Source organism: Ursus americanus, chromosome 27 (assembly GCF_024610735.1).
Source record: "Ursus americanus isolate L20-20 chromosome 27, mUrsAme1.1.p, whole genome shotgun sequence".
Lineage (NCBI taxonomy): Eukaryota > Metazoa > Chordata > Mammalia > Carnivora > Ursidae > Ursus > Ursus americanus.
The window spans coordinates 15,224,802-15,252,423 of record NC_142153.1 but is presented as its reverse complement, the minus strand read 5'-3'; the positions used below and the strand labels follow the sequence as shown (position 1 = coordinate 15,252,423).

Genomic DNA, 27,622 nt, shown 5'->3' with positions numbered 1-27,622 from the left:
ATCATCACCCAGAGATAACCCCATGAACATTTTGATGATTAAACTACCAGATTTCTTTTTTTGCATGTGTGTATATGTCTTTGCTCTGCCATATGTCTTTGCTCTGCCTCTTCACTTTTCAACTATCTTAGATATATTTTCAGGTAAAAATTTCAAAAGTATACATCATTTTCTTATGAATTACTTAGCCTTCTACTACATGAATATGTCATAAGTTATTTAGTTGGGTGGTTTCACCATTATAAAAAGGAGATTTTGCCATTATAAAAAAAATTAAAATAAATATCCTTATATACATGTCTTCATACATCCATCCAGTTCTTTATGATAAATTGCTTAAAGTAGAAGGACTAGGCCAAAGGATATGTGTTTAAAATTTCATATGTTGCCAAACTGTCCTCTAATTCAGTGTATCAATTTTCATTTTTAACCAAAATGCTTGAGTACACCCATTTCCCCATCTTGTGTACGTGAACACATATTTATAATCTTTACAAAGAGGCAAAAATAGAAAATGCACTCCTTAACTTACATTTTCTGGGCTTAGACAGTTGCTCTTTTTTTAGAAAATTAAATATATGAATACAGTTGAAATCTCTCTTAATCATAGTCTTCTCCTTTCTTCCCCGAAGATCCCACTACATAAGCTCAATGTTTGTTATACTTGCCTGTATTTTTATACTTTTTATCTATGTGTGTTTTTAAACACTATTTCACATTAATATATTTACATATTATATATTTCATATTCCATGTTATTATCTATATTCATATTATATTGTCAATATCACATGGTCTTCAATATCTATTAGTGAGATTAATAGTTGTGACAATTAACCCCTCTTCTTGCTGACCCACAGAAACTCATATTGCTCAGGAATTGGTCGGAATGTAATATATTAGCTAAGAGAAGGTAAACCTTTCCCCAGTCCAAGGAGTGAATCCTGATTACTCTAAGCCAGAAAGGCGATTCTATTCCTCTTTGGCAGTGACTGGCAAGGAGACAGAATGGAGAATCTAGAAGCTTCTGGAAAGACTTTTCTCCCCGCTAATAGAAGATATGTAGAAGAAAAAGGACCTTTTCTCCTCTCTCCCTTCCTCTCTATTTTTAGAAAATTCTCACATAAAGTTATGACATTCAGAGCTGCTCATACCACGATGGGAAGGTCAAGAGAATTATGAAAATCCTAGCATAGAACCCTACTGTGCTCACAGAGTATTCAACCAATTCTTGAACTTCCTACCTCTAGACTTGTCAAGCAGGAAATAAATGTCCTTAGGCTTAAGTTTCTGTTAGTTGAATTTTGGAATTTTTAGAGCTGAACCCATGCTAACTGATATAAGTATTTGTTTATATGTTTACTGATCATTCAAGTTTCATTTGTCACCCTTCAGTTCATGGTCTAGACCGAATTTTTTGTCTTTTCTTATTATTTTGTAGATCTTTATATATTCTAAACACTAATCTTGTATTGGTTACATTTATTAAAAATACATTATTTTGTTTATCTTGTCTTTACACTCTATTTACAGTGTTTGATTTCAGACAAGTTTTAAACTTTAACATAATAAAATATGTCAATCTTCCCCTACACTGTGCTTTCTACATAATCTGTATGAAATCCTTCCTATTCCTACACTGTTCGTACATTTTCTTCTAGATTACTTTTATAATTCTGCTTTCCACATTTTTTTAAAAGATTTTATTTATTTATTTGAGCCAGAGAGAGCCAGAGAGCATGAGCAGAGACAGGGGCAGAGGGAGAGGGAGAAGAAGACTTCCCGCTGAGCAGGGAGTCCAGGCTCTATCCCAGGACCCTGGGATCACGACCTGAGCCAAAGGCAGATGCTTCATCAACTGAGCCCCCCCCACGGTTTCCACACTTAGATCTTTAATCCTCCTGTATATATGCTATCGGTTACAGATCTAATTTTATGTTTTCCACAACTCTTCTCTTTGGTTGATCAGTTTGTTTAATAGTTTAACTTCAAAAAAAGTCTAAAATACCAAATAGGGCAGTATCAATCCCCCTTGTTCCTCTTAAAAAATTATCCTGGCTATTACTGCCTTTTGATGTTCAATGGAATTACCTTTAAGTACCATGAAGAAATGTGTTAGAAAAAAATTTTTAAAGACTATTGATTAGAAGTAATTCTGTAAAGTTGACAAATTTACAATACTGAGTCTTCTAATCCATGGATATGATATACCATGTTATCATGTATATCCATGTGTATCATATACATACCTCCCCTCAAATTCACACCTTTCATTTTGTGTTTTTTCTCCATTAATATCTTGTACATATTTGTCAAGGATCTGGGGGTATTTTAAGGTTTTTGTTGATACCGGGACAGAGAAGGCAGTGGTACATTGGGGCTGTCAATAAAACCAGATCAGACAGAGCCTCTGAGTCATAAGGAGTTTGGATCCCAGTAGGAGTTTGTCAGCCAAGATTTGTCTGCTAGCTGATGTGATCGTTACGACAAAATGAGGTCAGAAGACGGGCAAGAGCTAGATTACGTAGGGCCTTTATCAGTGACAAACACATCCAGCTACAAATAATGGAATACTCAACTAGTGATACCTCAAAAAAAGAAAAAAAAAAAAAAGTAGAGATTTCACATGTCTCACTAAACTTGTCCACTCAGAGGCAATTCAGGCTCATACAGCAGTTTAACAAGAGCTCTTTAAAAATGTTTCCACCCTGGCATGCTTAGCATGCATAAGCTACCTTCTCCTCGTGTGGCACCTCATGGTCACAAAAGAGTGCTACACCTCGGGGCGCCTGGGTGGCACAGTCGTTAAGCGTCTGCCTTCGACTCAGGGCACGATCCCGGCGTTATGGGATCGAGCCCCACATCAGGCTCCTCTGCTATGAGCCTGCTTCTTCCTCTCCCACTCCCCCTGCTTGTGTTCCCTCTCTCACTGGCTGTCTCTCTGTCAAATAAATAAAAATCTTAAAAAAAAAAAAAAAGAGTGCTATACCTCAAAGCCTGGTATTCGGGTTCCCACACAAGAAAGAAGAGGGCAAAGCGAAAAAAGGATTTCTCTTAGTCTTTATTATTAAGGAAGCCTCTCTAAGATACTCCCACTTTTACCTCATTAGCCAAAAACTAGTCATCTGTCCAGCTCCCCAAAAAGTCTGGCAAGTCAGTTTTTTTATAGCTGGGCACACTGCTGCCTTCTACAAAATAACCAACGGTATCTGTCGCAGCTTCTAAGTCATGAGTAAGAAGTTTGAATTTTATTTTAAGTATGTGGGAAGCCCTTTACAAGAGAAATTACTTGATTGTACTCAAGTCTTAAAAGGATTATCAGTTGGCTATGTGAAAAGTAGAATGAAGAAGGTCAAGAGCAAAATCAGAGAAACAGGCTAAGAAAAATCTACCATAGTTTGGGCAAGAATTGACGGTGGTTTGGAGTAAGACAGTAGCAGTACCGACGGGTCAAAAAGGAAAGGCAAGAAAGACTGGCTCCCAGGTTTCTAGCCTGAGCAACTGAGTTTATGGAGGTGCCATTTGGGGAAGGTCAGGGCAAGCAGGTAGCAATAAAAAGTTCACCCAGATGAACTGTTCTTCTCTAACTCCTAAACTAAGCAATGTGAACCTGTTTTGTAAACTGCAGTACACGCTTTCCCCTAAACAGTGTGTGAGAAACAATTACATTATTTTACATATTCTAAGAAGTTTTAAAATATACTATGTGGAAATCACTGTGCTGGAATTGTGAGGAAAACCTAAATTCGTAACACAAAGCCTAACCTCAATATGTCACCAGTTAGACCCCAAGACCTGACCTTTACTGCCTACTTGCTTGTACCGACTAACCTTTGTCTTACATTTTTTCTTAAGCTCGTCTTTCTGGCTTACCTCTTAACTCAGACAAATGAAACCCAAAACCACCGCTCAGATGATGGCGACTACCCAGACCACCCAAACGCCTGACATGCGCCTGTGCAGATGGACTGTGGAATGACCCCTGGAATGACCAGAAATTACCTTTACCTCATTATAATACTAAAATCTCCCACCAAGGAAGAACCTCAGCCTCATTTACATACATACAATGTATGTGTAGGCATGTTTCCTTAAGGCCCATGCTTAACCTTATACCAACCTCCACATATATGACAAGTCTTCCCTATCTGAACATTCATCCTAACCCTAAACAAAAGATACCCATTCACCCTTTCTTGGGGAGTCACGACTTTGGAAGCTATTCCACGTGATCTCCTCATTTGCTGCAAATAAAGGTTTTCTTTGTGCAACAACGCACCTGATGTAGTTTCTTTGACTCACCAAGGGTAAACTTCATGTTGGTTCGCTTACAAGTATACTTAACTATTTTCCTTATTCTAATGTTAGAGTTTAAATTAAGGCCATTCAAAAACATTTCAACGCCAAATGTAAGGTCATTTGGCATCTACTCACCAAGTCCGAGTTTAGAGACAGATAATTGTTTCACTTATGTTCAACATTTTAAGCCTACCTAAAATTAAAGCTTCAAAGGAACAACCCTGACCAATATGAAATCTTATAACTAACAACTGTGACTTCTGAAACATAATAAAAGAAAAGAAACCTAAGGTGTTTGGGATATTTTAAAGTCATGTTTTTATTTATGGTAGCAAAGTCATAGCCTAAAGATATTTTTCACCCTAATTAGACTGTCAGCAAAGCAACAACCACTGTACATCATTTGAACTATGAAATCCATTGACCTACACTTATATACTCAATGAGAAAATTTATATTACATCTCCCATATTTATTTATTTTAATTTTTTCCTTAAGGATAGAAAGATCTAATTATACTCAAAAGATACTCAAAGTAAGAGCAAAATAAGTTTGAGATTATCTAGGAAATAACTCATGAACTCTCACATACATCATTGTTTTTCCTGATATAAAGGAAACCACAAAAGCTAAGCTGGGATGGATAAAAAGGTACTTGATGAAAGATGCGAACTGTTCATTATTCTCTCTAAAAACATTAGAAAAATTTAGACTCTAAAACAGAAGAATCTACTTACTTTCTTAAGCATTATCTATCTACTTCCATCGAAATAAAAAAAAAAAACAAAAACTCTTACCAATGACAATAAAATTACTTTCAATGAAACAAATTCAGCTGTGACACATTTATACAATACATATAACGTTTTTAAATAACTTTTCCTTCCTGGTCAACAGACTCATCATTTACCTATTTAACATGGTAGGTAGTTTCAGGTATCTGCTAAGCACCTCTAAAGGTCCATAGTAAACACAGTAAGTAATGTATAATTTCACTGAATTAAAAATCTGAATCATACCTGTATCTTGGCTGATGTGCAGGAGGCAGCCTCAAAGTTATGGGGGGGGGGGGCAGCAGAGCAGCCCCATCTCTACATGATTTTCTAATTTTGTTCACTTTCTTATAAAGACCTACCTTCTAAAGTCTTTTAAAGTTTCCAGTTTTACTACATTTTCTGAAGAAAATTACATGCTATAATGGTATTCTCTAATCTGGGGAGTGGGGAAAGTCTTGTGACATATTCTTTAAAAATGTCAAGGGTGTTCTATATACTAGGTTAAATTCATGCAGTCCAGTATATACAGAACCACAGACACCCCGTAACAGATTCCTGGTTACTTTATAATAAATATTCTATGACAAAGAAACATGAATTTTCTATTTAATATTCAAAGTCATCATTGCTTCCTCTTCTAATTTCAATTCTAACTATATTAGCTTTTAAATAAAGAACTATTCTACACTTCATTAGATCAGAAGTCACTGTTAAGCAACAGGGAGTATGCATATTCCCTGTTGTTTCTAAAATAACAATTTAGGAAACAAACTACAGAATGACTTCAATGTCAATGAAGCTGCATGTTTTTCATCTGTCAAAGGCAGAATCTCACCAATTAATTATTCCACTTTGTAGAACCTGATTTAGAAAAGCATTTATGCTGGGGCGCCTGGGTAGCTCAGTCATTAAGCATCTGCCTTCAGCTCAGGGCGTGATCCCAGTGTTCTGGGATTGAGCCCCACATCAGGCTCTTCCGCTGGGAGCCTGCTTCTTCCTCTCCCACTCCCCCTGCTTGTGTTCCCTCTCTCGCTGGCTGTCTCTCTCTCTCTGTCAAATAAATAAATAAATAAATCTTTAAAAAAAAAAAAAAGAAAAAAGAAAAGCATTTATGCTTAGATAAAATCGTATTTAATTAGCAAGTGTAGTCAAGAATGTGTGCCTTCCCCAAACCGAACTGAAAAGCAAAAGGGAAGAGATGAATCCCAGATTCTGGCTTAAAACAATAACAAAAACAACAACAAAACATCCCTTGAGGAAGAAAAAGAAAATGTTTGGGTACCGCTGTGAGAAGAAACATCAGCTTAAGAGATAGATCAGGTATCCTGGACAGAGAAGAGGCCAGAGGAAAATGTCCTAATTGTGTTCTTTCACTCCCAACACAGTCACATTGTCCCCTATGCTACTGTGGAATATAAAGCAGTATTTTCAGCCCGGTTCTAGCCAACAAAAAAGGAGTAACATCAAGGTAAATTATTAGAACTTGGGGGCACCTGGGTGGCACAGCGGTTAAAGCGTCTGCCTTCAGCTCAGGGCGTGATCCCGGCGTTATGGGATCGAGCCCCACATCAGGCTCTTCCGCTATGAGCCTGCTTCTTCCTCTCCCACTCCCCCTGCTTGTGTTCCCTCTCTTGCTGGCTGTCTCTATCTCTGTCGAATAAATAAATAAAATCTTAAAAAAAAAAATTAGAACTTGGCTGAGGGGGGAAGAAAAGTACAGGTGGACTCCCAATTAGGCAATTACAATGAAGGTGACAACACTTTGAGAAGATAAGGGTCAGAGAAATTCTGTGCAACCGGGGTGGAACTGAGCAAAAATTTCCACCCAGAGCCTCTCTACCCTGAGGCATGTCCCTATTTAGCCCAAACCACCTGGAGGACCAAAACAGAACACAGGCTTTCACAACCCCTAAACCTGACCCCCATCAAGCTCATTCTCCCATAATAATGCAATATTGGCCCAACTAGCTGTTAAGTTTCAAGGGAATATAAGCTCACAGCGGAAAATAACATGTCTGAGGAGTGCAAGCACCATAAAAAAACAATAAACCAGAAGGAGAATTAATAGACAAAAAAAAGAAAAAAAAGACATTTAAAACTGGCAAATTAAGTGCTTCAGGAGAAAACAACGGAGAATACCGAAAGCATGACAGGAGAACAAAAACCAATCAGGTAAAACCAACTGGAAATACTGTCATGAAAAATGTAAGTGGAAAAATAAAAATATATAATGAATTGATTGAATAGTAATGAAAATAAAAAATAAATTCCCGATAAAAGCAGGCTGAAGAACTATCCCACTAAGTATCTGACAGGGATAAACAGAAGAAGAAAGGAGAGGTAGAGGATGGGAAGAGAAGATATACACACACATAGAAATAATGACAGCACTTTTCATAATTAAAGGAAAATGTAAAGTTTCAGATTAATTAGAGTTCATAAAGCACTAAACAGAATGGGCAGACATGTTATGTGCAATCTGGCAATATTAAAGGCTATGGAATTTCTAAATCCTTCAGCAAGAAAACAGAAATTTTTTGACTTCAGACTAAACTCAACCTTCTCAATTTTAAGGAAAAGCATTTCGATGCTTAATTTCATATGTAGCTAGCTTTTTATTTACATGAAAGAGTAAAATTAATCTGAGATATGTAAAATCTCAAAGCTGAACACAGAAAGATATTAGTTGAAAGTACTCTCATCAGAATACTTCAGCACGATGAAAAATGGATTTAGGGATGTGTGTGTGTGCGTGTGTGTGTGTGTGCATGTGTGTGTGTGTGTGTGTGTGTGTGTCTTCAGGAACATTGAAAATTAACCTTCTGGCAAATAACTGCAATGTGTGGGTTACAAAGAGCACACAGCCATACAAACTTAACTGAGCCTGGGGTAGGAAAGCTTCCCCAATGAAGTGATATTCTGAGCTAAGGTCTGAAGAATAAGTAGTTAACCAGAAAAAAGGATTGGAATAAATATCCCAAGGAGGACAAGGTACAGTATATCCAAAGCTCAAGAGGCGGGAAATGCTTTATACATTCAAGTACCTAAGAGAAGCTCACAATGGTTCAAAGGCAGTAATAAAGATTCTGAAACAGGCAACAACATGGAATCAACTAATTTTCTACCACAAAAATCATGGAGAAGCAGGATCATCCTTCAAAACCAATGTACCAGAAATAAAAATCCTTTAAATTCTGTATGTCAGGGGGAAGAGTACGACTGTTCCCTACCAAAGTAGCATAATTCAAAATTTCTGCAATGCAAATTTAAGTATCAGAAAACTGCAAAATATATCTATATATACACCAATCTTAGAAGACAGAAAAGCTGAAGACTCTTGAAATTCCACTGAGTTTTCAGTCTTCTTCCATTTATTTCAGTATATTATTATAGAAGATACTTTTGCTATAAAAGTAGAAACAGAGGGGCGCCTGGGTGGCACAGCGGTTGGGCGTCTGCCTTCGGCTCAGGGCATGATCCCAGCGTTGTGGGATCGAGCCCCGCATCGGGCTCCTCCACTATGAGCCTGCTTCTTCCTCTCCTACTCCCCCTGCTTGTGTTCCCTCTCTCGCTGGCTGTCTCTATCTCTGTCGAATAAATAAATAAAATCTTAAAAAAAAAAAAAAGTAGAAACAGAAAGGTCAAAGACAGCACAATGAATTAATCACATAGTTAACTAGAAGTCAAAGGAAAAAGAAGCAAAATGTGCCCTAATAAATACCCCTGCTTTCAGCTGTATTAATAATGAAGAGACTTCATCTTCATTTTTATTTTATGGTTGTACTTACTACACAATAAAGGGTTCAAGGAAACTGCTACCTGATTAGGAAAAAAAAAACTTTTTAAATCCTTACTTTTTAGAATATAGCAAAATAAATTCAAAATAGATTAAGGTACAAAGTGAGAAAATGAAACCATAAAAAAACTGAGGTGGACATTTGCATGATTTCAGAATGGAAATAACTTTTTAAACATAAAATGGAAGAAAACAAAAAGAAAAAATTTAAAGTCAACAAGTTTGAAAAGGTTGTAAATAAAATTAAAAACACAAACCAGGCAAATTTTGCAATGATAAGAAAAACATCAAAAGGTAGAAGAAAAAGTATAAGGGAAAAAAATAATTCACTAAAAAGGAAATATCAATTATTTTAAAAAGTAAAATCAGTTACTCCAAGATATAATCAAAGAAATGCACACTAAAAAATGATGTTTGGAAACATGTACAAAAATAATCATAGGAGCAATATTCACAAGAACATATTCATCACCAGAACAGATAAGTAGCGGTATATTCACACCATGGCATTTCTTATAATAATGAAAATGAACAAACTACAACTATGCAAGAGAGAGGAGTCGTGCACAATATAATATATACTATCTAATATCATTCATAATAAGTTCAAAAGCAGACAAAACTAATCTATGGGTAGTATAGGGGTAGTGATTCAGATGACACAAGACAGGGGTTTCAGCTGGTGTTGTCAAGGGTATGGTAGTAATGTAAATTAGTAGAACCTTTTAGTAAAGCAAAATTAGTAATAATACAAAAACTCTCTAGGAATATATGTATAGCATTGCTCAAAAACTTTCAGCAATCACCCTTTTAGTTCGCTTCATAGGCTCAAAACCCAGAACAACTATAAAACTAAAATTTCTTGAATCCCAAGCCAGGTTTTTCTCAGAGATAATAACTACCTTATTATCAGGCTTATAAGTAGTCATTGAGTCACAACTGTCAAAATACTTCCTAAAACATAAAAGGTTTTACAAATATTAGATGTTCTTAATCTCACTAGATTTGAGAGCCTTACTCTGCGTTACACGTGTCCTCAGTGATTCTCAACTCTGTCTGCACGTAAGAATCACCATAGGGGATTTTTTAAAAAGCAAAGCCTTGCTCCTACTCCTGAGATTTGACTTAATTGGTCTAGGGTTAAGAACCACTACTCACAAAGTGAACATCAACATCAGCATTACATAAGACTTGCTAAAAATGCAAATTCTCAGACTCTACTCCAGACCAACTCAAGGAGAAATTTTGGGAGTGTGGTCTAGCAAACCTGTTTCAACAAGCCCTTCAGGTGATTCTGACGCAGAATTTAAGAACCACAGCTCTAGTGCTTCTGCATGTTTATAATCCTCAGAAAATTACACGTAAAATTTGCTGTTTAAGTATATCTTTCTGGGGAAAATGTTCATTCCTTTCATCCAATTCTCCAAAGAGTGTTAACAAAATTAAGAACCACTTATATAAGCTCAGCAGCTTTCAAAGTGTGGTGGGTACATGTGGTGGCTCCTGAGACTTTTCTAGGAATCTGAAAAGTCAAAACTATTTACAAAATAATACTAAGATGATTCTGACTTTTTCACTACCCAGACATTGATACTACATTATTTTATAACATCATGTGTTGGTCATCTGGAAGACGTATTCATGGTGCTCTTGATGATACAATGGCACGTGAAACTGCTGACATCTTGGCTTGAACCAAGACGGTGGCACCAAACTATACTAATAGTCATTGTATTCTTTACCACCAGGTCCTCACAGTTAAATTAAAAAAAAAAAAAAAAAAAAGGCTGCCGGTTTCACTTAAAAATGTCCTTCATGAAAACGTAAATATTATTTTATTAAACTCCAACCCTAGGGTACACATCCTTTTCAATAGTCTTGTGACAAAATGAGAAACACACATTAATCACTTCTAGATACCAAAATATGGTTGTCTTGAGGAATAATACTTATGCAACTGCTTGAGCTCAGTTTGACTTGTGTATTTGGCAGACATTCTCTTGAGAATGAACAAAGTGAGACTGTCACTTCAAGGAAAACAACACACGGTATTTGTTCCTAATGACAAAATTTGAGCTTTCAAGCAAAAATGAGAATTCTGTAAAACTTGCAGCATCTGCCACCATGAGCTTTATAGTTTCCCAATACGTAAGTGCTTTTCTGTAAGACTGGTGGTAGTCGTAACAAATATGCTTTACAATTTATTATACAGTAAAATGTGTCAGCATTTAGAAGATCTGCGTACCTCAGTGAACTATTATTTTCCAAATGACCAAAACATGTATAGAGGTATAAGAGCCATCTGTAAAAAAATAGACCAATGGATTTTTAACAGAACAGAGTATGAAAAACTCATTGATACGGCTTCAGATTCCAGGTTGCAAATAACCTTCAGGAAACTATTATTTATCAAATTTGGGTGTAGTGACAAAGAAAAAAAACTATGATTATCTGAAAATGTTATTAAAATAGTCCTTTCTTTTCAAACTACGTATCTGTTTAAAGCAGGACTTTCTTCATATACTTCAACACAACAAATGGCATGCAGAAGCAGATGAGACTTCACCTGTCTTCTATTGTCAGACATTAGAGTGACTTGCAAAGTGTAAAATAATGCCTCTCCTATTAATCTATGTTTTGGAAAATAGTTCCTTTTCATTAACAGTGTGATGTACTCTGACATATAAGAGAGTTTATTATTATTTTTTTTAATTGCTCAGTTTTAATTCCTACTATGATAAATCTCCATAGACATAATCCATATAAACAAAAGCTCTTTTAACTCTTTTCAAGAGTGTAAAAGAGTCCTGAGATCACAAAGTTTGGGAACCTCTGCATTTTGATTATAAACTTCCTAAAGGGCAGAAAATAATGCCATTCTTCTGACCCTGCTCCTTTATAGCACTTATATTTATTGAGCTGTTACTGAACTACTACTATAAAACCTTACAGCTCATGCCAGATTCCTGAGAAATAGACCAAAGGGGGAAAAACACTATGGAATTGTCCTACTGGCTGTTAACTAAGCAAGTTGCATGAAGTTCTTTTAAATTTCCATACACATTTCACTCATAGTGAGTCTCACACTCCCAGGAAAGGACTGCAGTCATTCTCAGAAACGTGAATTAATAGATATAAAGGGTATCCTCAATATGTCACTGATTCACTCTACTGAATATGCTATTTTCCATATTTCATGTTGGTAATACTAAGAAATGAGTGTTCTCTAGGACAAGAGAAAGACCAAAATGCCACTATGATAGATACCTCCATTTAAAAGTGTTTAATTGTGTTAAAAAAAAAAGTCTAATTGTAGTAAAATACCTATAACACAAGATTTACCACCTTAACCTTTTTTTTTTACCCCCATTGGTTGCAACATTATTTTTTTTTCAAGTTTTTAAATCTCAGTTAGTTAATATACAATGTAATATTAGTTTCAGGTTGTAGAATTTAATAATTCATCACTTACATACAACACCTACTGCTTCTTTTTTTTTTTTCCACGAGAGGTACAGTTTATTGACCCGCGACCCCCAGGACAGCCTCCTTCCCGGCTCCTGCAGGGGGCAGGCCTGAGAGGTCACGTACAGTTCCGCTCCTCGTCCTCGTTCTCCAGTAGGTAGGCTGGGTGATAGGTGGGCTGTCCTCCCGGGGTCAGGTACTTCAGGGCCGGGCTCTGCACCGTGTTCTCCCGGCCCCCCAGTGAGGTGTAGCCTCGGTCGTACAGGATACAGTACGGGACAAACAGCTGACGCAGGAAGTCGCAGATGTCCCTGTAGGTCCAGTCCAGCAGCGGCCTGACGCGCATGAAGGCGGGCCAGCCAGGGTCGGTGGGGCTGAAAGGGCAGAGGCTGCGGGAGTAGGGGTCCGTGCGGCGGGTGCCCATCAGGACAGCCTCCAGCTGGGGGTGCCGCGTCTGCAGCTCGCTCAGGGCCTGCTTCATGTCGCCCTCGGCCTCCAGGACCTGCAGGTTGTACCTCTTGATGGTGTCCTGTAGGAACTGCTCCAGCTCCGAGAAAGGAGAGACGCTGCAGACATACAGGATCTGGAGGGGTTCCTGAGCACCAGGGCATTTCCGCTGCACGGCCGCGTGGAAGAGGTGCAGGAGCGCGGTGCCAACCGCAACAAGTGCCCTCCTTAATACCCATCACCCATCTGGCCCATCCCTGACTCCCCTCCCCTCCAGTAACCCTCAGTTTGTTCTCTATAGTTGATTCTGTTTCCTAGTTTGCCTCTTTTAATATGTTCATCTGTTTTTTCTTAAATTCCACATTATGAGTGAAATCATATGATATTTGTCTTTCTCTGACTGACTTATTTCGCTTAGCATAATATTCTCTAGTTCCATCCATGTTATTGCCAATGGCAAGATTTCATTCTTTTTGATAGCTGAGTAATATCCCGTTATATATATGCCACATCTTCTTTATCCACATCAGTTGATGGACATTTGGGCTCTTCCCATAATTTAGCTATTGTTGATAATGCTGCTATAAACATCGGGGTGCTATAAAAACTTCAAATCAATATTTTTACATATTTTGGTAAATACCTACTAGTACAATTGCTGTATCATAGGGTAGTTCTATTTTTAACTTTTAACAGTAAAACTCCATACTGTTTTCCAGAGTGGCAGCACCAGTTTGCGTTCCCACCAAAAGTGTAAGAGTGTTGGGAAAACTGGACAACTCCGCCATAACCATTTTTAAGTGTACAGTGTAGTGGCATTAAGTACTTTCAAATCGTGATTCCCACATGCTTTACTCAAAACGTATGTTTTTTCCTTGACTACTTCTATGTATCAAAACATAGAGCAGTTTCTCTTCAAGATTTTCTAACAATTTTAAGCAGTCTTTAACTGAAAGGAATTGCTGAAATATTCTTCTTACATTTAATTATGAGGTTTTTCAAAGATTACTTCCAATCACACTTTTAATGTTTATATAGCAACTGACCAAAAGGTCAGTCCAACATTCTGATAACTGCAAATGTTCCAATACTCTACTTCCCAAAAACGTGGTCTCAATCAAATCCTAGTCACAATGATTTAAGAAAACATCTATATGCAATTTTGCTCTTTTTAATTTTATTTTTAAGTAGGCTCCACACTCATCATGGAGCCCAACATGGGGCTTGAACCCACAATCCTGAGATCAAGACCTCAGTGTAGATCGTTGAGATCAAGAGTCAGACGCTCAACCAACCAAGCCACCCAGGCGCCCCAGTTTTGCTCCACTTTAAATGTTTAGGAAAAGAGCTGGACAGAAATATGACATAATGACTATATGAGCTGCCTTGGGGTAGTGAGATAATGGACTTTTTACTGTACTTTCCAAAATTTATACAAGTACTTTTATTCTCAGAAAACAAATTTAAGAAAGCAATAACAACTGGCAAATTATAAAATGACTCAAATGATTTTATTTCTCATTGCCACCAACTTTCTAGTTGAGCTAGCATGAGCCAAATGATTTTTTGGACAGCCAGATGTGGGTTTAAATCTGGCTCCATCATTTAACAGCTTTGTGATCTTGACAAGACATAACTCTCTGAATCTCAGTTTCTTCATCTATAAAAAAAAATCAAAATCTACCTTGTATGGTTGCTGCTGTAAGGATTAAATAAAATTACACGGGGAAAGCACAAAAGTTACTCCCAGACAATTGTTACTATTTCTATTAGTTTTTATACTATTATTTAGTAACAATATCAAAACTAAGTTCATTCATATATGTGCCAACAGAACAGTGAAAGCACTTTGATGACAAAGGACTAGACTAATATATAGGGATACATTTAAGAAAGATGATGAAAAATCAGAAGCATTAACTTACAAAGTTCACTTGCTCAAATATTTATAAAGCACATGCTATGAGCGATTCAATGAATTAAACATTGAACTGCTCGTATTACATACTTCAAATTATCTGCTTTCATAAAATTCCAGTAGGGTAACAATTATACTTTCCTACTGTTAAATTTTTGGATATTTTGGGGGAGGAGAGGCAACTAAGTTTTTGATAATTTGCTACAAATTTTTATATTAGTCCAAAGGGTTTTTTTCCAAATAAGAGAGTATTTTCCTACAAAGAAGAAATGCATAGCTTGGCATCTCCTCTCAAGACATTAGGGGAAAAAATAGCTAAAATGTATTCATTTATTCACTAACTGTAATCCCATGTCATTTCTTCTTAAAAAAAAAAAAAGAGTCGGTAGTCAACATGAGAACAATGTGAGCTTTTGGAAAGGGAGAACTGCACATCTTATTAACAAGATGGATGAGAATGTCAAAATGGTTTCCGTGGTTGGTGAATATATCAGAATGAAGACATCCAATCTTTTTGGTGTCTAGTTATACATATATATACCCTAGCTTTTCAAAAGCATTATAACTGGGCATTAACTGGACATCAGGCATTAACTGGGTATGCTCTAGCTTTTCAAAAGCATTATAACTGGGTACTTAGGTTATTTTTAAACTATAATTGATGATGCAGGGACTTCAGCTTTAAGAATTTTTGGTCAATCAGTAAATGCAGTTTGTACTTAATACAAATCATCTACAACTACCAAATGCCTCTTCACTTTTTAAAAAAATCTACCATATAAGAATAAAGTTGCAAGTCCAAACAAACAAACAAAACAGCTACCACCAACCATTAGTGTACTTTTTGTTACACTGAGAAGGTAAAAAAGAGAGCAGAAACTTTACATCACTTTTTCTCTTTTTCTACCATTAGAAAGTACCCTAGTTTAAATTGAATAGGGAGCTGACACGCTCCAAAGGGGGGGGGGGAGGGCTTAAGCTCACAGTTTTAATTCTATACACAGATATCTGAACAAACAGGCAAAACAAGTTTCCACTTGACAAAGAACCCAGCAATTCACCGTAGGGAAAAGCAATCTTGGACATCTGATGAAGCCTTAAAAGGAAAACCCAGCAAGCACACAAAACCAAAAACTCTTACCTTTTCTCAATTACTCAAAAACTGATTTTTAGAAAATGACCCTCAAATTTATCCTGAGGACCTAAACTTTAATGGAAATCCCATGATCAAGGCTACATCCCTTCCTGAGCATTTCTATCAGAGGAATAAACAAGAGTCAAAGGAACTTTAAGGACCTTGACATGTGGGAAAAATAAGAATCAAGAGACACTGATCTATTCAACTGTATCTACTGCATATTTTATAGTGAACCACCCAAAAGGTTTTTGTTGTGGAGCAAAAGTAGGCTATTAAAGACATTTAAGAACAAGCTAGTCTAGTGTTTTACCCTCAACTCATCACAAGACTCATGATGATGTTTATTCCTTTCCAAAACCTAGCACTACAATAAAATATATTTTTCTTAGTAACAGTTACATTCCTTGATTGTTTCTTCTCCTGAGATCTAAGCTTGAGATCCCATTTTTAAACATATGCATGCTCACAACTTGGGCCTTGATGATATGCCTTCTACCTCCCAGATACATTTCTTTCCCCTTTTAACTGCCAAAGAATCACTTCAGGTCTGGAAAGAATGAACACCTAGCTGTGATCTATACAGTTCCTTGGGAAGGAAGGGGATGTCCCAGGGGAAAGAACAGAAAGAAGAGTAGACAAAACTTCTTGTCAAAAACATCTATGTAAGTAGACTATGAGGAAAGCATCTTCTTTTAAAAAGGCCCTTAACAGAATGTCTCTGGTTAATGCTCCTAGAAAGTGGTACAGAGGCTATATAAGCTGAGATATAAAATGGTGGTTTCATAATTTAAACACTACTACTGTTAAGAGATGAACCTTATAGAGAGACTTCATCTATCCTAGATCAGACTTGCATGTCCAACACGAGAAGGGGAGTTACCCTCAACATCTCAGACTTCCATTTTTATCCTTGATATTATTTATTAATTTCTATAAAAATGAGCAATGGAAAAAAAATTGAGGTGAAATCCTATGCAAAGTTTTTAATAAGAATTTGAGCAGAATAACATCCCTAAAGACAACGCATGCCCGAAGAAAACACTCACAAATTTACTATCTACTATTTCAATACGGACTAAAAGGCAACATGAAAATGATGCAAGATACGAAAAAGTAGCATATATCTGAATTAAAGATAAGATGACAGAACTCAGAAAATAGTTCAAAATTTTTTAAAAAATCATTTCAGAAGTAAAAACCAAACAAGAAGGGAAACAAAAGGGAGAAAAAAATTCCAGAGAACAATACCCCAGTGTATGCCTTGTGATGGGGATCACAAACTGCAACCCAAGCGCCAAATATGGCCACCACTTGCTTTTATAAATAATGATTTATTGGAGCAGACCACACCCACTCATTTATGTATTGTCTACGGATACTTTCGTAGCACAAAAGCAGAGCTGAGTAGTTGAAACAATTGAAACAGAGACCATATAGGGCACAAAGCCTAAAATATTTACCATCCAGCCACTTACAGAATAAGTTTCCCAACTCTTGCCTTAAGAGAAATGGAAGGTAAAAAGAGAACATTTTTTAAAAGCAAAAAAAAAAAAAAAAAAAAAAAGAAGGATATATTTTTATTTTTTATTTTTTTAAAGATTTTATTTATTTATTCGACAGAGATAGAGACAGCCAGTGAGAGAGGGAACACAAGCAGGGGGAGTGGGAGAGGAAGAAGCAGGCTCATAGCAGAGGAGCCTGACGTGGGGCTCGATCCCAGAACGCCGGGATCACGCCCTGAGCCGAAGGCAGACGCTTAACCGCTGTGCCACCCAGACGCCCCCTTAAAAAAGGATTCAATAGTATGCAACAGTTACCTGGGCTTGGGGTAAGGTGGGAATGAGCAGTTAGTGTTTAAATGGATACAGAGTTTGTATTTGAGATGATGAAAAAGTTCTGGAAATGGACAGTGGTGACAGCTGTACAACACCATGAATGTATCTAATGACAATGAACTAACACTTAAAAATGGTTAAAATGGTTAATTTTATATTATGTATTATTTTACCACATACACACACACAGCAAGTGGCAAATTTAGAGAAAGGTAAAGTTCTAATATACATAAAAGGGGAAAAAATACTAAAAACTAAAATTGAAGAAAACTTTTCTAAAGTACAAGATCTGAAACAATGTAAAGAAAAAGCACAACATATATCTGAGAAAATCAATTTAGAGAAACTAAGAGTAAGAGAAACTCTGTTAGAATATGTTGACGTTATGCAAGAGGAAAAAATCCTTTGGACATCTAGGGAAAGAGACCAAGGAAAGAAAATCAGATTACCATCAGACTTTTCACATTAATGGTTTTTACCAGAAGAAAATAGGAATTTTTTAAATACTCAGGAAAGAAAATGAGAACCAAAGATTTTATATACAGTCAAACTGACTTCTAAGAAAAAGGCAACGACTTTTATTGCCATTAAAAAAATTTCAGGCAATGCTGTTTCCAGGACACCTTCCTGAGTAAACTCTAGAAAACAAGTGACAGACCATCAAAATAACTAAAGATATCAATATTACGACTAGCAGTGAGCATTTGCAGCAGAAATGTAGTTATAAGTAGTGATTTCAGGTAGCTACTGCTACATAACAAACTATTCCAAAATCCATGGCTTAAAATAACAACTACTACTTATTATTCTGATGATACTATGAGCTAACTAAGCTCAGTCAACTGGAGGCTTGATGAGGCGGGAATACCCAAGGTGGTTCACTTACTCAGCTGGCAGTGGGTACTGGCTGAAAGCCACGAGCCTTACTTCTCTTTTCCATGGTCCTTTTCAAAGCATGGTGGCTGGGTTCCAAGAAAGTTCCCAATGCATGAAAGTGAAAACTTAAGCTCTCTGAAGGCTCAGGTGTTAACACAGCAAAACTTCTGCCACATTCCATTCATCCTAGCAAATCACAAAACCAACTCAAATACAGGGGAAGGAAAAAGGCTCTACTTTTCGTAAGTGATACAGTATACATATATATGAAGAGGAGGAGTATATGGTAGTCATCTTTGGGGACTATCCATCACACATATACTTGTAGAACTAAAACTAAATGAAATTTATAAGAGAAAAACAAAGTAAATGTGCAAGACAGTTACTAGGACAGCTCCCAATGATTCCCATCTCCCATTGTATATGCCCTTGTGTAATTTCCTCCCTTTCAATACAGGCTGGTCCTACTGATTTCCTCCTAGCTAACAGAATACTACAAAGGTTGATGAGACAGTACTTGCAATATTACATTTGAAAAAGACCCTAGCATCCATCTTGCTTGTCCTCTTTTGTTCTCTCACTTATTGGCTCTGAAAGAAGTCAAATGTCATGTTGTGAGCTGCTCTATGGAACTGAGGAAGACCTCAGTCCAACAACCTGCAAGAAACTAAATCTTGCTAACAAACACATGAACAGTTTGGAAGCAGATTCTGCCTTCAGTCAAGCCTTCAGATAAGACCATAGCCCCAGCCCACATTTTGACTGCAGTCAAACGAGAGACCTTGAGCCAGAAGACATCACTAAGTTATGCCCAGATTCCTGACCCATACCTGGAATCTTGACCCAAAGCAACTATGAAATAATAAATGTTTGTTACTTTAAGCTCTTAAGTTTTGGATAGTTTCATAAACAGCAATAAGTAACTAATACAGTAAACTCAAAATAAGTACAAAGAAGGAAATAATTAAGAGAACAAACAATGGACAAAGTTAACAAAGCTGAAAGTTGATACTCTGAAAAGATCAACAGAACTGATAAACACCCTGGCTAGTCTAATCAAAGAAAATATAAATTATCAGTATGAAAAATAATAAAGGAGTTTATCTCATTAGCTCTTAGAGACAATAAAACAATAATAAAGCAGAATGTTATAAACACACTTATACAAACAAATTTAACAACTTACATAAAATAAACAAATTCCTTGAAAAATATAACTCACCAAAATTGAGGGATAATAACTGAGACAATTTCTTAACCATCTACCTATTAAAGAAATTAAGTTCAGTTCAAAAATCTTCCCACAAAGAAAACTACAGTTCAGTTAGTTTCACTGGGGGATTCTATCAAATATTTAAGGAGAATGATGGCAATTTTCCAAAAACTCATTCAGAATATAGAGAAACACTTCCAAATACACTCTATTAAGGCAGCATAACCCTAACGCCAAAACCTGACAAAGACATTACAAAAAAAAAAGAAGGAAAGAAAATAACAGACCAATATTTTTCACAAGCTTAGATCTAAGCAAAAGTCTTTAACAGAACATTAGCAAATAAAATCTAGGAATATATAAAAAGGATAATATACATCATGACCAAATAGTGTCTATCCCAAGAATGCAAAGTTGACTTAAATTTCATAAATCAACATAATGTAATATATTAAAAGATTAAAGGAGAAAGCCATATGGTTATCTCGATATATGCAGAAAAGGCATTTGATAAAATTCAACACCTTTTCATGATAAACCCACTCAACAAACCAGAAATAAAAGAGACCTTCCTCTATCTGATAAAGGACAGCCATGAAAAACTTAAGTTTTCAAACTTAAGTTTCAAAAACAAATACTTGATGGTGAAATACTGAACATCTACCCCCTAAGAACTGGAACAAGACAAAGATGTCTACCCTCATCACTTTTATTCAACATTATCAAGAAGAACAAATATAAGTCATTACTACCTCTATTTGGAGATATGATTCTTTAATAAAATCCTAAGGAATCTACAAAGAACTACAGGAAATAATAATTTTCTAGGTCACAGAATACATGGTTAATATAGAAATTGTTCATATTAGCAAACAACTGAAAAATAAAAAAAATTTTCAAAACCCAATACATTAAAAAAAATTGGTACAAAAAAAATCTCGTGGAAGACTCCCACACTAGAATTTATGAAAATAGCTGAGAGAAAATAAAGGCCTAAATAATGTTCATGGATTGGAAGACTGTTAAGATGTCAACATTGTTAAGATGTCAATTTTTCCCAAGTTGAGCTATACATTTAACATAATCCCAATTATCAGCTCAGCATGCCATGTTGTAAAAACTGACAATCTGCTTCTAAAATTTCAATGAAAATTCAACAGACCTAGAAAATCCAAAGCATCCTGAAAATGCTAAACCAAGTTGGAACATTCACATTATCAACTTCAAAACTAACTACAAAGCTACAGTTACCCAGGCAACGTAATTCTGATATAAAAACAGACAAACAGATCAATAACACAGAATGAAAAGTCTGATATAGACCCCCACTTATACAAATATCTGATTTCTGACAATGGAGAAAAAGCAATTCAACAGAGAAAAGAAAGCTCTTCAAGAAATGGTTCTAAAAAAAAAATGGATAACCACACAGAAGGGGAAAAAAAACCCTCAACTCAAGCTCACAGATAACAATAAACATAAGATTGATCACAAAGCTAAATGTAAATGCTAAAACCATAAAGCTTTTAGTAAAAAACATATCTTTGTTACTTGGGAACAGGTGAAAGTTCTTACCCAGGTCATAGGTCACAGGAAACAATAACTATAAAATCAATATATAAATGACATAAATTTAATAAAATAAATTTAAATTTAAAACTTCTGTTCAAAGACCCTATTAATAATGGATCAGCACAACATGCATAATGTGTAGCTACCAAAGGACTAATATGCAGAATATATAAAGTACTCCTAAAACTCAACAATAAAAAGATAAACCCAATAAAAGTAAACTTTATCCAATTTAAAAAAAGACAAAACTTCATAAAAGATATATAAATGGCAACTAAACACATGAAAAAGTCTTCAACATTAGACTTCAGGGAAATGCAAAATAAAATCACCATGAGTTACTACACATTCCCACTAGAATGGTTAAAACTCAAACTTATCTGAGAACATGAAATGGTGAGTAGAACTCTCATATATTGTTAATGGGAATGTAAAACGGCACATCTACTTTGGGAAAAGGTCTGGACATTTCTTACAAAACTGAATATTTACCTACCCTAAGCCCCAGCAATTTCAATACTAGGTATTTGCACAAGAGAAAGAAAATCTATGTCCACACAAAAAATTTTTTTTCAAGAATGTTCACAGCAGCTTTATTCATAATAGCCCAAAACTGAACTAGCCTAGAAGTTCAATAGGAGAAGGGATAAACCAACTGTAGCACACGTACATGACGATATACCACCCAGCAGCGAACAGGAGCTACTGACACACGTAACAACATCAAAACCATGAACTGAGCAAAATAAATCTTACAGAAAAAGAGTAAATATTATATAATTCCACTTCATATGAATTTCTTTTTTTTTTTTTAAAGATTTTATTTATTTATCTGACAGAGATAGAGACAGCCAGCGAGAGAGGGAACACAAGCAGGGGGAGTGGGAGAGGAAGAAGCAGGCTCATAGCGGAGGAGCCTGATGTGGGGCTCGATCCCAGAACGCCGGGATCACGCCCTGAGCCGAAGGCAGACGCTTAACCGCTGTGCCACCCAGGTGCCCCTATATGAATTTCTAAAACAGGAAACTCGTAATCTAGAGTGGAAAAGTCAGAACAATGTTTGTATCTGGGACAGGGACTTAGGAAACAGGCATAAGGAAACACTCTGAGGTTATGATGACTTTCTAGAAACGTTTGAGTTGCATAGGTGCTCACATTTGTCAAAACTCAGTGAATGTACAAATAAGATTTGTACAGATTTTACACTAAAAGACAAATCTGTAAACAAACACTGAACTCTAGATAATAACATGCATATTCTGGCGTTGTTAGGGGAAGCTGCAGATGCTTGCAATCTGAGCACTGACATGCTCAAAAAAAAAAAAAAAGACTGATGGATGGAGGAATACATAAGCAGAATGATACGTAATAGAAATTACACAGTATTTTAATTTATGCAAACAGTCTTCTATGTTGACCAGTTTGCTTGTTATCAACTTTTACATAACATCTTATAAATATCTATTTTGGTCTTTAAATCATTTGCCTCCGAAGAGTGGTATCATTAAAGTGTAAGAGAAACTTAGCACACCTTTCTAACTGAAAGTTCTATGTAAAGTTTTAAAGGGTACCTTAAACAAAGCACAAGGTTTTAAGAAAAGACTAAAAAAAGAGAAACTGGGAAGACATTTACAAGCTAGCTCCTTTTACCAAATTAGAGCCTTCTTAAACCCTGAGGCAGGGCATTTGCTTGAAAGTATAATAATCAAGGAGCTCGCCAGACAATGTTTAGTACAAAAAGATTCCCACTCCAGGACTGAAATACTCTGACTGCTTTCTTAGCCACCGATGGGTTTACAGGACACAGTATTGTTTGAGTCCTTTTTTCAGGTGTAGGAAATTCATTTGTACAGCGGTGAAGAAAAAAAAAAAAGACAAACATGGTCATGCTGAAAAATCAGAAGAGTCAGGAATGACTTAGGCAACATTTAACATGGTTAAATGTGTGTTGTTGTAGATACCATCCAAGTCAAAAGAAAGCATAAAACTGTCATACATATTTTGCTGGTTTTGATACCAAGTGCCTCATTTTAGATATCCTAATCTTATGTTAACTACTGAGGAAGCCTATTTCAAAATTTCATCAATTTAAAGTTAAGTACCCTGAAATCTTGAAATGCAATGCTTTGTTAAAGCCTTTTTTTAAGACCACATCTAAACTTTTCTTTAAAAAGAGATCTCATGAGTACATCTCATACTGGTCCTTGTGACAAAAATATGTCACTATACTAGGAACTAAACTTAAAAGATAAGACCACTCTAAATTGATTCTATTTATAAAGCTTGGACTGCTGTCCTTTGAACAATAGAAAACCAGGGTCAAGGATCTTATCTGTAGAAGAGAAAGTCTTATATAAACTCTAGTCAACAATAAAAGACTGGTTCCTTTTGATATGGCCATCTTAAGAAGGCATTAGAAATAGTGGTTTGAGAATCTGTATCAACAATGGAAACTGGAGATTATGTTTCTAATTCTGGATAGAATGATTCCACTATTATCTCCAAGCCATATTTGAAACAAATCCAAAATGGGATAGAAAGAATTCTTAATTCTGCTGCTGGGAAGAATTGTAATATTTTTAAAAGTCATAAGGATTTAAATATGACTTCACACCAATTCTGAGATCTTTAAAATGGTTTCATTTATTATCTGGAACTATAAACTCATTTCTAAATGGAAATTAAGGCATTAACATTCTTTCTCTCCAATCTTTGGGTAAATTGGACTCATCCTTCAAATCCCTATCTACCTAGAAAGACTTCCTTAAATGCTCAAAACCAGGACAAGAATCCCTTTTGCCTCCTCCACAACGGCATATTACAATAACTCTGGGTTACTAACTTTGTGGGGTTCTGTCATTACTGCCATTCTTGTTTAGTCTTCCCTATTGGACTGTAAGCTCCATAAGGGCAAAGACTATCTGCCACATCAAAATTGTGTCAGTATATAACACGTGACCTATGACAAGTGACAGAACATTTGTGGAACAAATGAATTATAATTTCTAAACTTTCCCATCCAAGGGATTGTTCCAGTTTCCTTTTTTAAAACAGCTTTTCCATGACAATCCCATTACACACATTCTAACCAACTAAGAGTCAACTGAGAATTACTGTGAACTACTTGTCCTACACACAGAGAAGACCAGTTTTAACCAATTTGTTGTGCTATGCACACAAACATGAAAGTATGATAAAATGACTACAGAGTGTTACGTTTTAATACCATGTACAGTTTTACTGTTTTTATGATTTCCACAACTCAACTAAAAAATTTATTTCTTAAAAAAGCAGTTCAAAGTCAGGTTCTCATCATTACAACATTATTACAGGACTGTGTTTTACTGTCTGTCTGGTAACTTATTTCTGCACACATAAGACTCTAAAACAGAATAAAAAGTAACTATTGTGGCAAACAGGAAAAAGTTGATTTGGGAGACAAGCACTATTTTATGTGTGACTAAACCTAAGTAAGTACATTATCATAGAAATAAATATAACTATCATCTGTTAATGATTTTTTCATAATGCGGTATGGTGAGACAAGATTTGTGACATATGCTAAAACAGTCCAATTTGGAACAAAGTATGCAAAAGAAAACCTCAGTTGATTCACTGTATCAGACTTAGACCTTTAATGTGGCCTAAAGAAAAAGAAATGCTACTTCATCTAAAATAAGCAACACCCTTGAGCAAATACCTAGTTATATGGAAGCCTGTTTATGATTCAATTCACTAAATTCCTAATAGTATCTATACTCTCTAGTAAGTATCTATACATCAAGAATGGATCCAGTAATCTAATATTGACTTCCTGTGTTTCTCATATTGCGGCTCCTGACCCATTAATGAACCACAAACAGCAGTTGTAAAGAAATGAATGGAATAGGGTATAAAATATAAGACAACACACGTGATAAGGGAAAGTATTATTTCCTGAAACTTGTGATTCAGTTTCTGTGTGTATGAGACAATGTAAAATAAATTCCTAAGTATAGGCTACAATAAAAATGTGTGAATGCTACTCTTGGGAGTTCATGCCCCCAGTTACCTCTTCTGCGAAAACACTGCAGAAGTAGAAACTCTCCACCACAATTACTCACAAAATGAAAAGGACCTTAATCCAGGTACAGGTTTTAATAGTTTAAGCTTGATTTCACAAGCTCTAAAATCAAACTGAGTTCAAATCCAGGTTCCACGACTTTCCGGGTGAATTTGGACTTATTTAAACAATATGTGCTTTGTTTCTGTCATCTGTAAAATGACGGTAATAATATCTCTCAAGTTGGGGTAAAAACAAATTATACATATAGTAAGTTCTTAACGTACCTTTTACCATAAATAGAACAAATTAAGAGTGACATGTATTAACACCACAGCAAAAAACTTAACAGAAGGTATTTTCAATGTGTTATCTTTGGTGTTTGTGGGTGTGTGTGGTGCTTTTTCATTTTTTAATTCTATTCTATATGATTTTTATCATGCATATATAAAACATACATTTTTCATGTAATGTTTGTAATGTATATAACCTTATTACCTTTATTTTTTAGAATATAATAGTAGGTATCTGGGCAGTGACATTATAGTCCTTTTTTAAATACTTCTCTATACTTTATAAAAATAAATTATGTGTTTTTAAAAGACAATGACCAACTGCTGGGTCAAAAAAAAAAAAAAGACAAAAAGTGTGTGGTCCACGATTTAGGAACTAGCATGTTTTTTGGGAGAACCAACGTGCCAGATGCTTCTAAGTCCTCACACAAACTTAGTATATCATTTTCGCCCTGAGAAAACCAAGGCAATCGAGATAAGGTAAACTGTCAGACAAGTAACAAACAGAAGTGTCCAGGACTTCAAAGCGTTTATTTCTTCTACCATCACATAATGCATCCAAATATTCTTCTCCTGTTGTTTCATATAGGCATATTTTAATCTACCCAGTTAGGTGTAGGCTCCTTGAGAAAGGGGGAAAGTTTCACAAATTTCATTTATGTCTTTCATTGGCTTAGTAAGACTACGATAGATCCTTAAACACTTGTTGAGTTAAACTTCTTTTGGTCTAGACTATTCTCATGGGATATAGCCTTGTTGTAAAAACGAAATAAACTAGCAAACAAAAGGCAAAACTCTTAAGACTGCTCAAATCTAACTTTATTCCTTCACACTCGTAACTGAAAAAGTTAAAGTATACCCATATCCGGAGACTACCACTAAGGGAGTCTGGAAATGAGTGCAAGTAACACTATGCAAACACTAAAAAAGAATGGATTCACACATTCCCCTACCACGCCCCCGTCATCCAAGCACTATCCTAAAGAAAGAAACCTCTAGTCTTCCGGTGAGGTGTTGAAGAACCATAACCACGCCCCCATTCTATTCCATCATAACTTGTTTTCTATCCCTACCCGGACCCCCTTCCCCAAGACCAAACCCCTTAATAAACAAAAGTCTCTGACCTGCAGCGAAGTGCAGGGGAGAAGACTTCCGGCCGGCCATGTCCTTAGCATTCACGTTTGCCGCGTCCACCAGCCTCTTTACCCGGGACACGTCCCCATTGCGACAGGCCTCCAACAGTTCCCGTAGGGCCCCGCTCACTGCTGGGACCCCTGGCCCAGGTCCCGCTGCCCCAGGCCCCAATGTTGCTGTGTTGCTAACTCCTGCCGCCTCGGGGCTCTCAGCCAAGCTCGATCCAGGGGAGGATGGAGAGGAAGATGAGGAAGAAGTCGGGGAAGAAGAGGACGACGGTGAATTGTTACTGCCACCGCCGGCTGGGTTGGGAGCTACCCCGACGGCAGATGAAGCGGAAACCGCCGGGGCCACGGGAGCGGCGGCGACGGTACAGATTGTGCTGGTGGTACTGCAACAGCTGGTACTGTCAACCGGGTCCGGGGATCGAGGCCTGTCGGGCGGATCCCGACTGCCATCCCCCTCCGGCAGCGCTAGGCCGTGCCGCGGAGAGGCGAAGGGGGCCAGGCCACCCGCCGTTGGGGAGGCTGGGGTGGTCCCCGGCGCCAGGCCGGGGCTGAGTGGGGGGGGAGGTGGTGGCGGCGGCGCCGAAGCCCCTGGGGCGGGCTGGAGCTGTTGTTGATGATGGTGGTGATGATGCTGAGAGCGACGCGACGCCGCCATCTTCGGACTCCCCCAGCACTGTCACTGCGGCAACGGCCCCACCGCCCGCCCTCACTTCCGACCGCTAGGCCAATTAGCATCCAGCGCACAGGAAATGATGCTAGGCGGAGTGGGAGGGGCCAAAGAAGAGGAGGGAAGTATTGGGAGCTCCGAGG

General features: G+C 36.8%; 1 protein-coding gene across 1 annotated transcript in view; it reads right to left on the bottom strand.

The window, feature by feature from the left end:
• The window catches only part of TNKS (tankyrase), a 204,332-nt gene extending 176,710 nt beyond the window's left edge, over window positions 1-27,622 (bottom strand). The window contains exon 1 of the mRNA XM_045779268.2: window positions 26,795-27,622. Coding sequence (XP_045635224.2) covers window positions 26,795-27,467 — 673 coding nt within the window. The 5' untranslated portion in view covers window positions 27,468-27,622. The remainder of the gene's footprint in view (window positions 1-26,794) is intronic.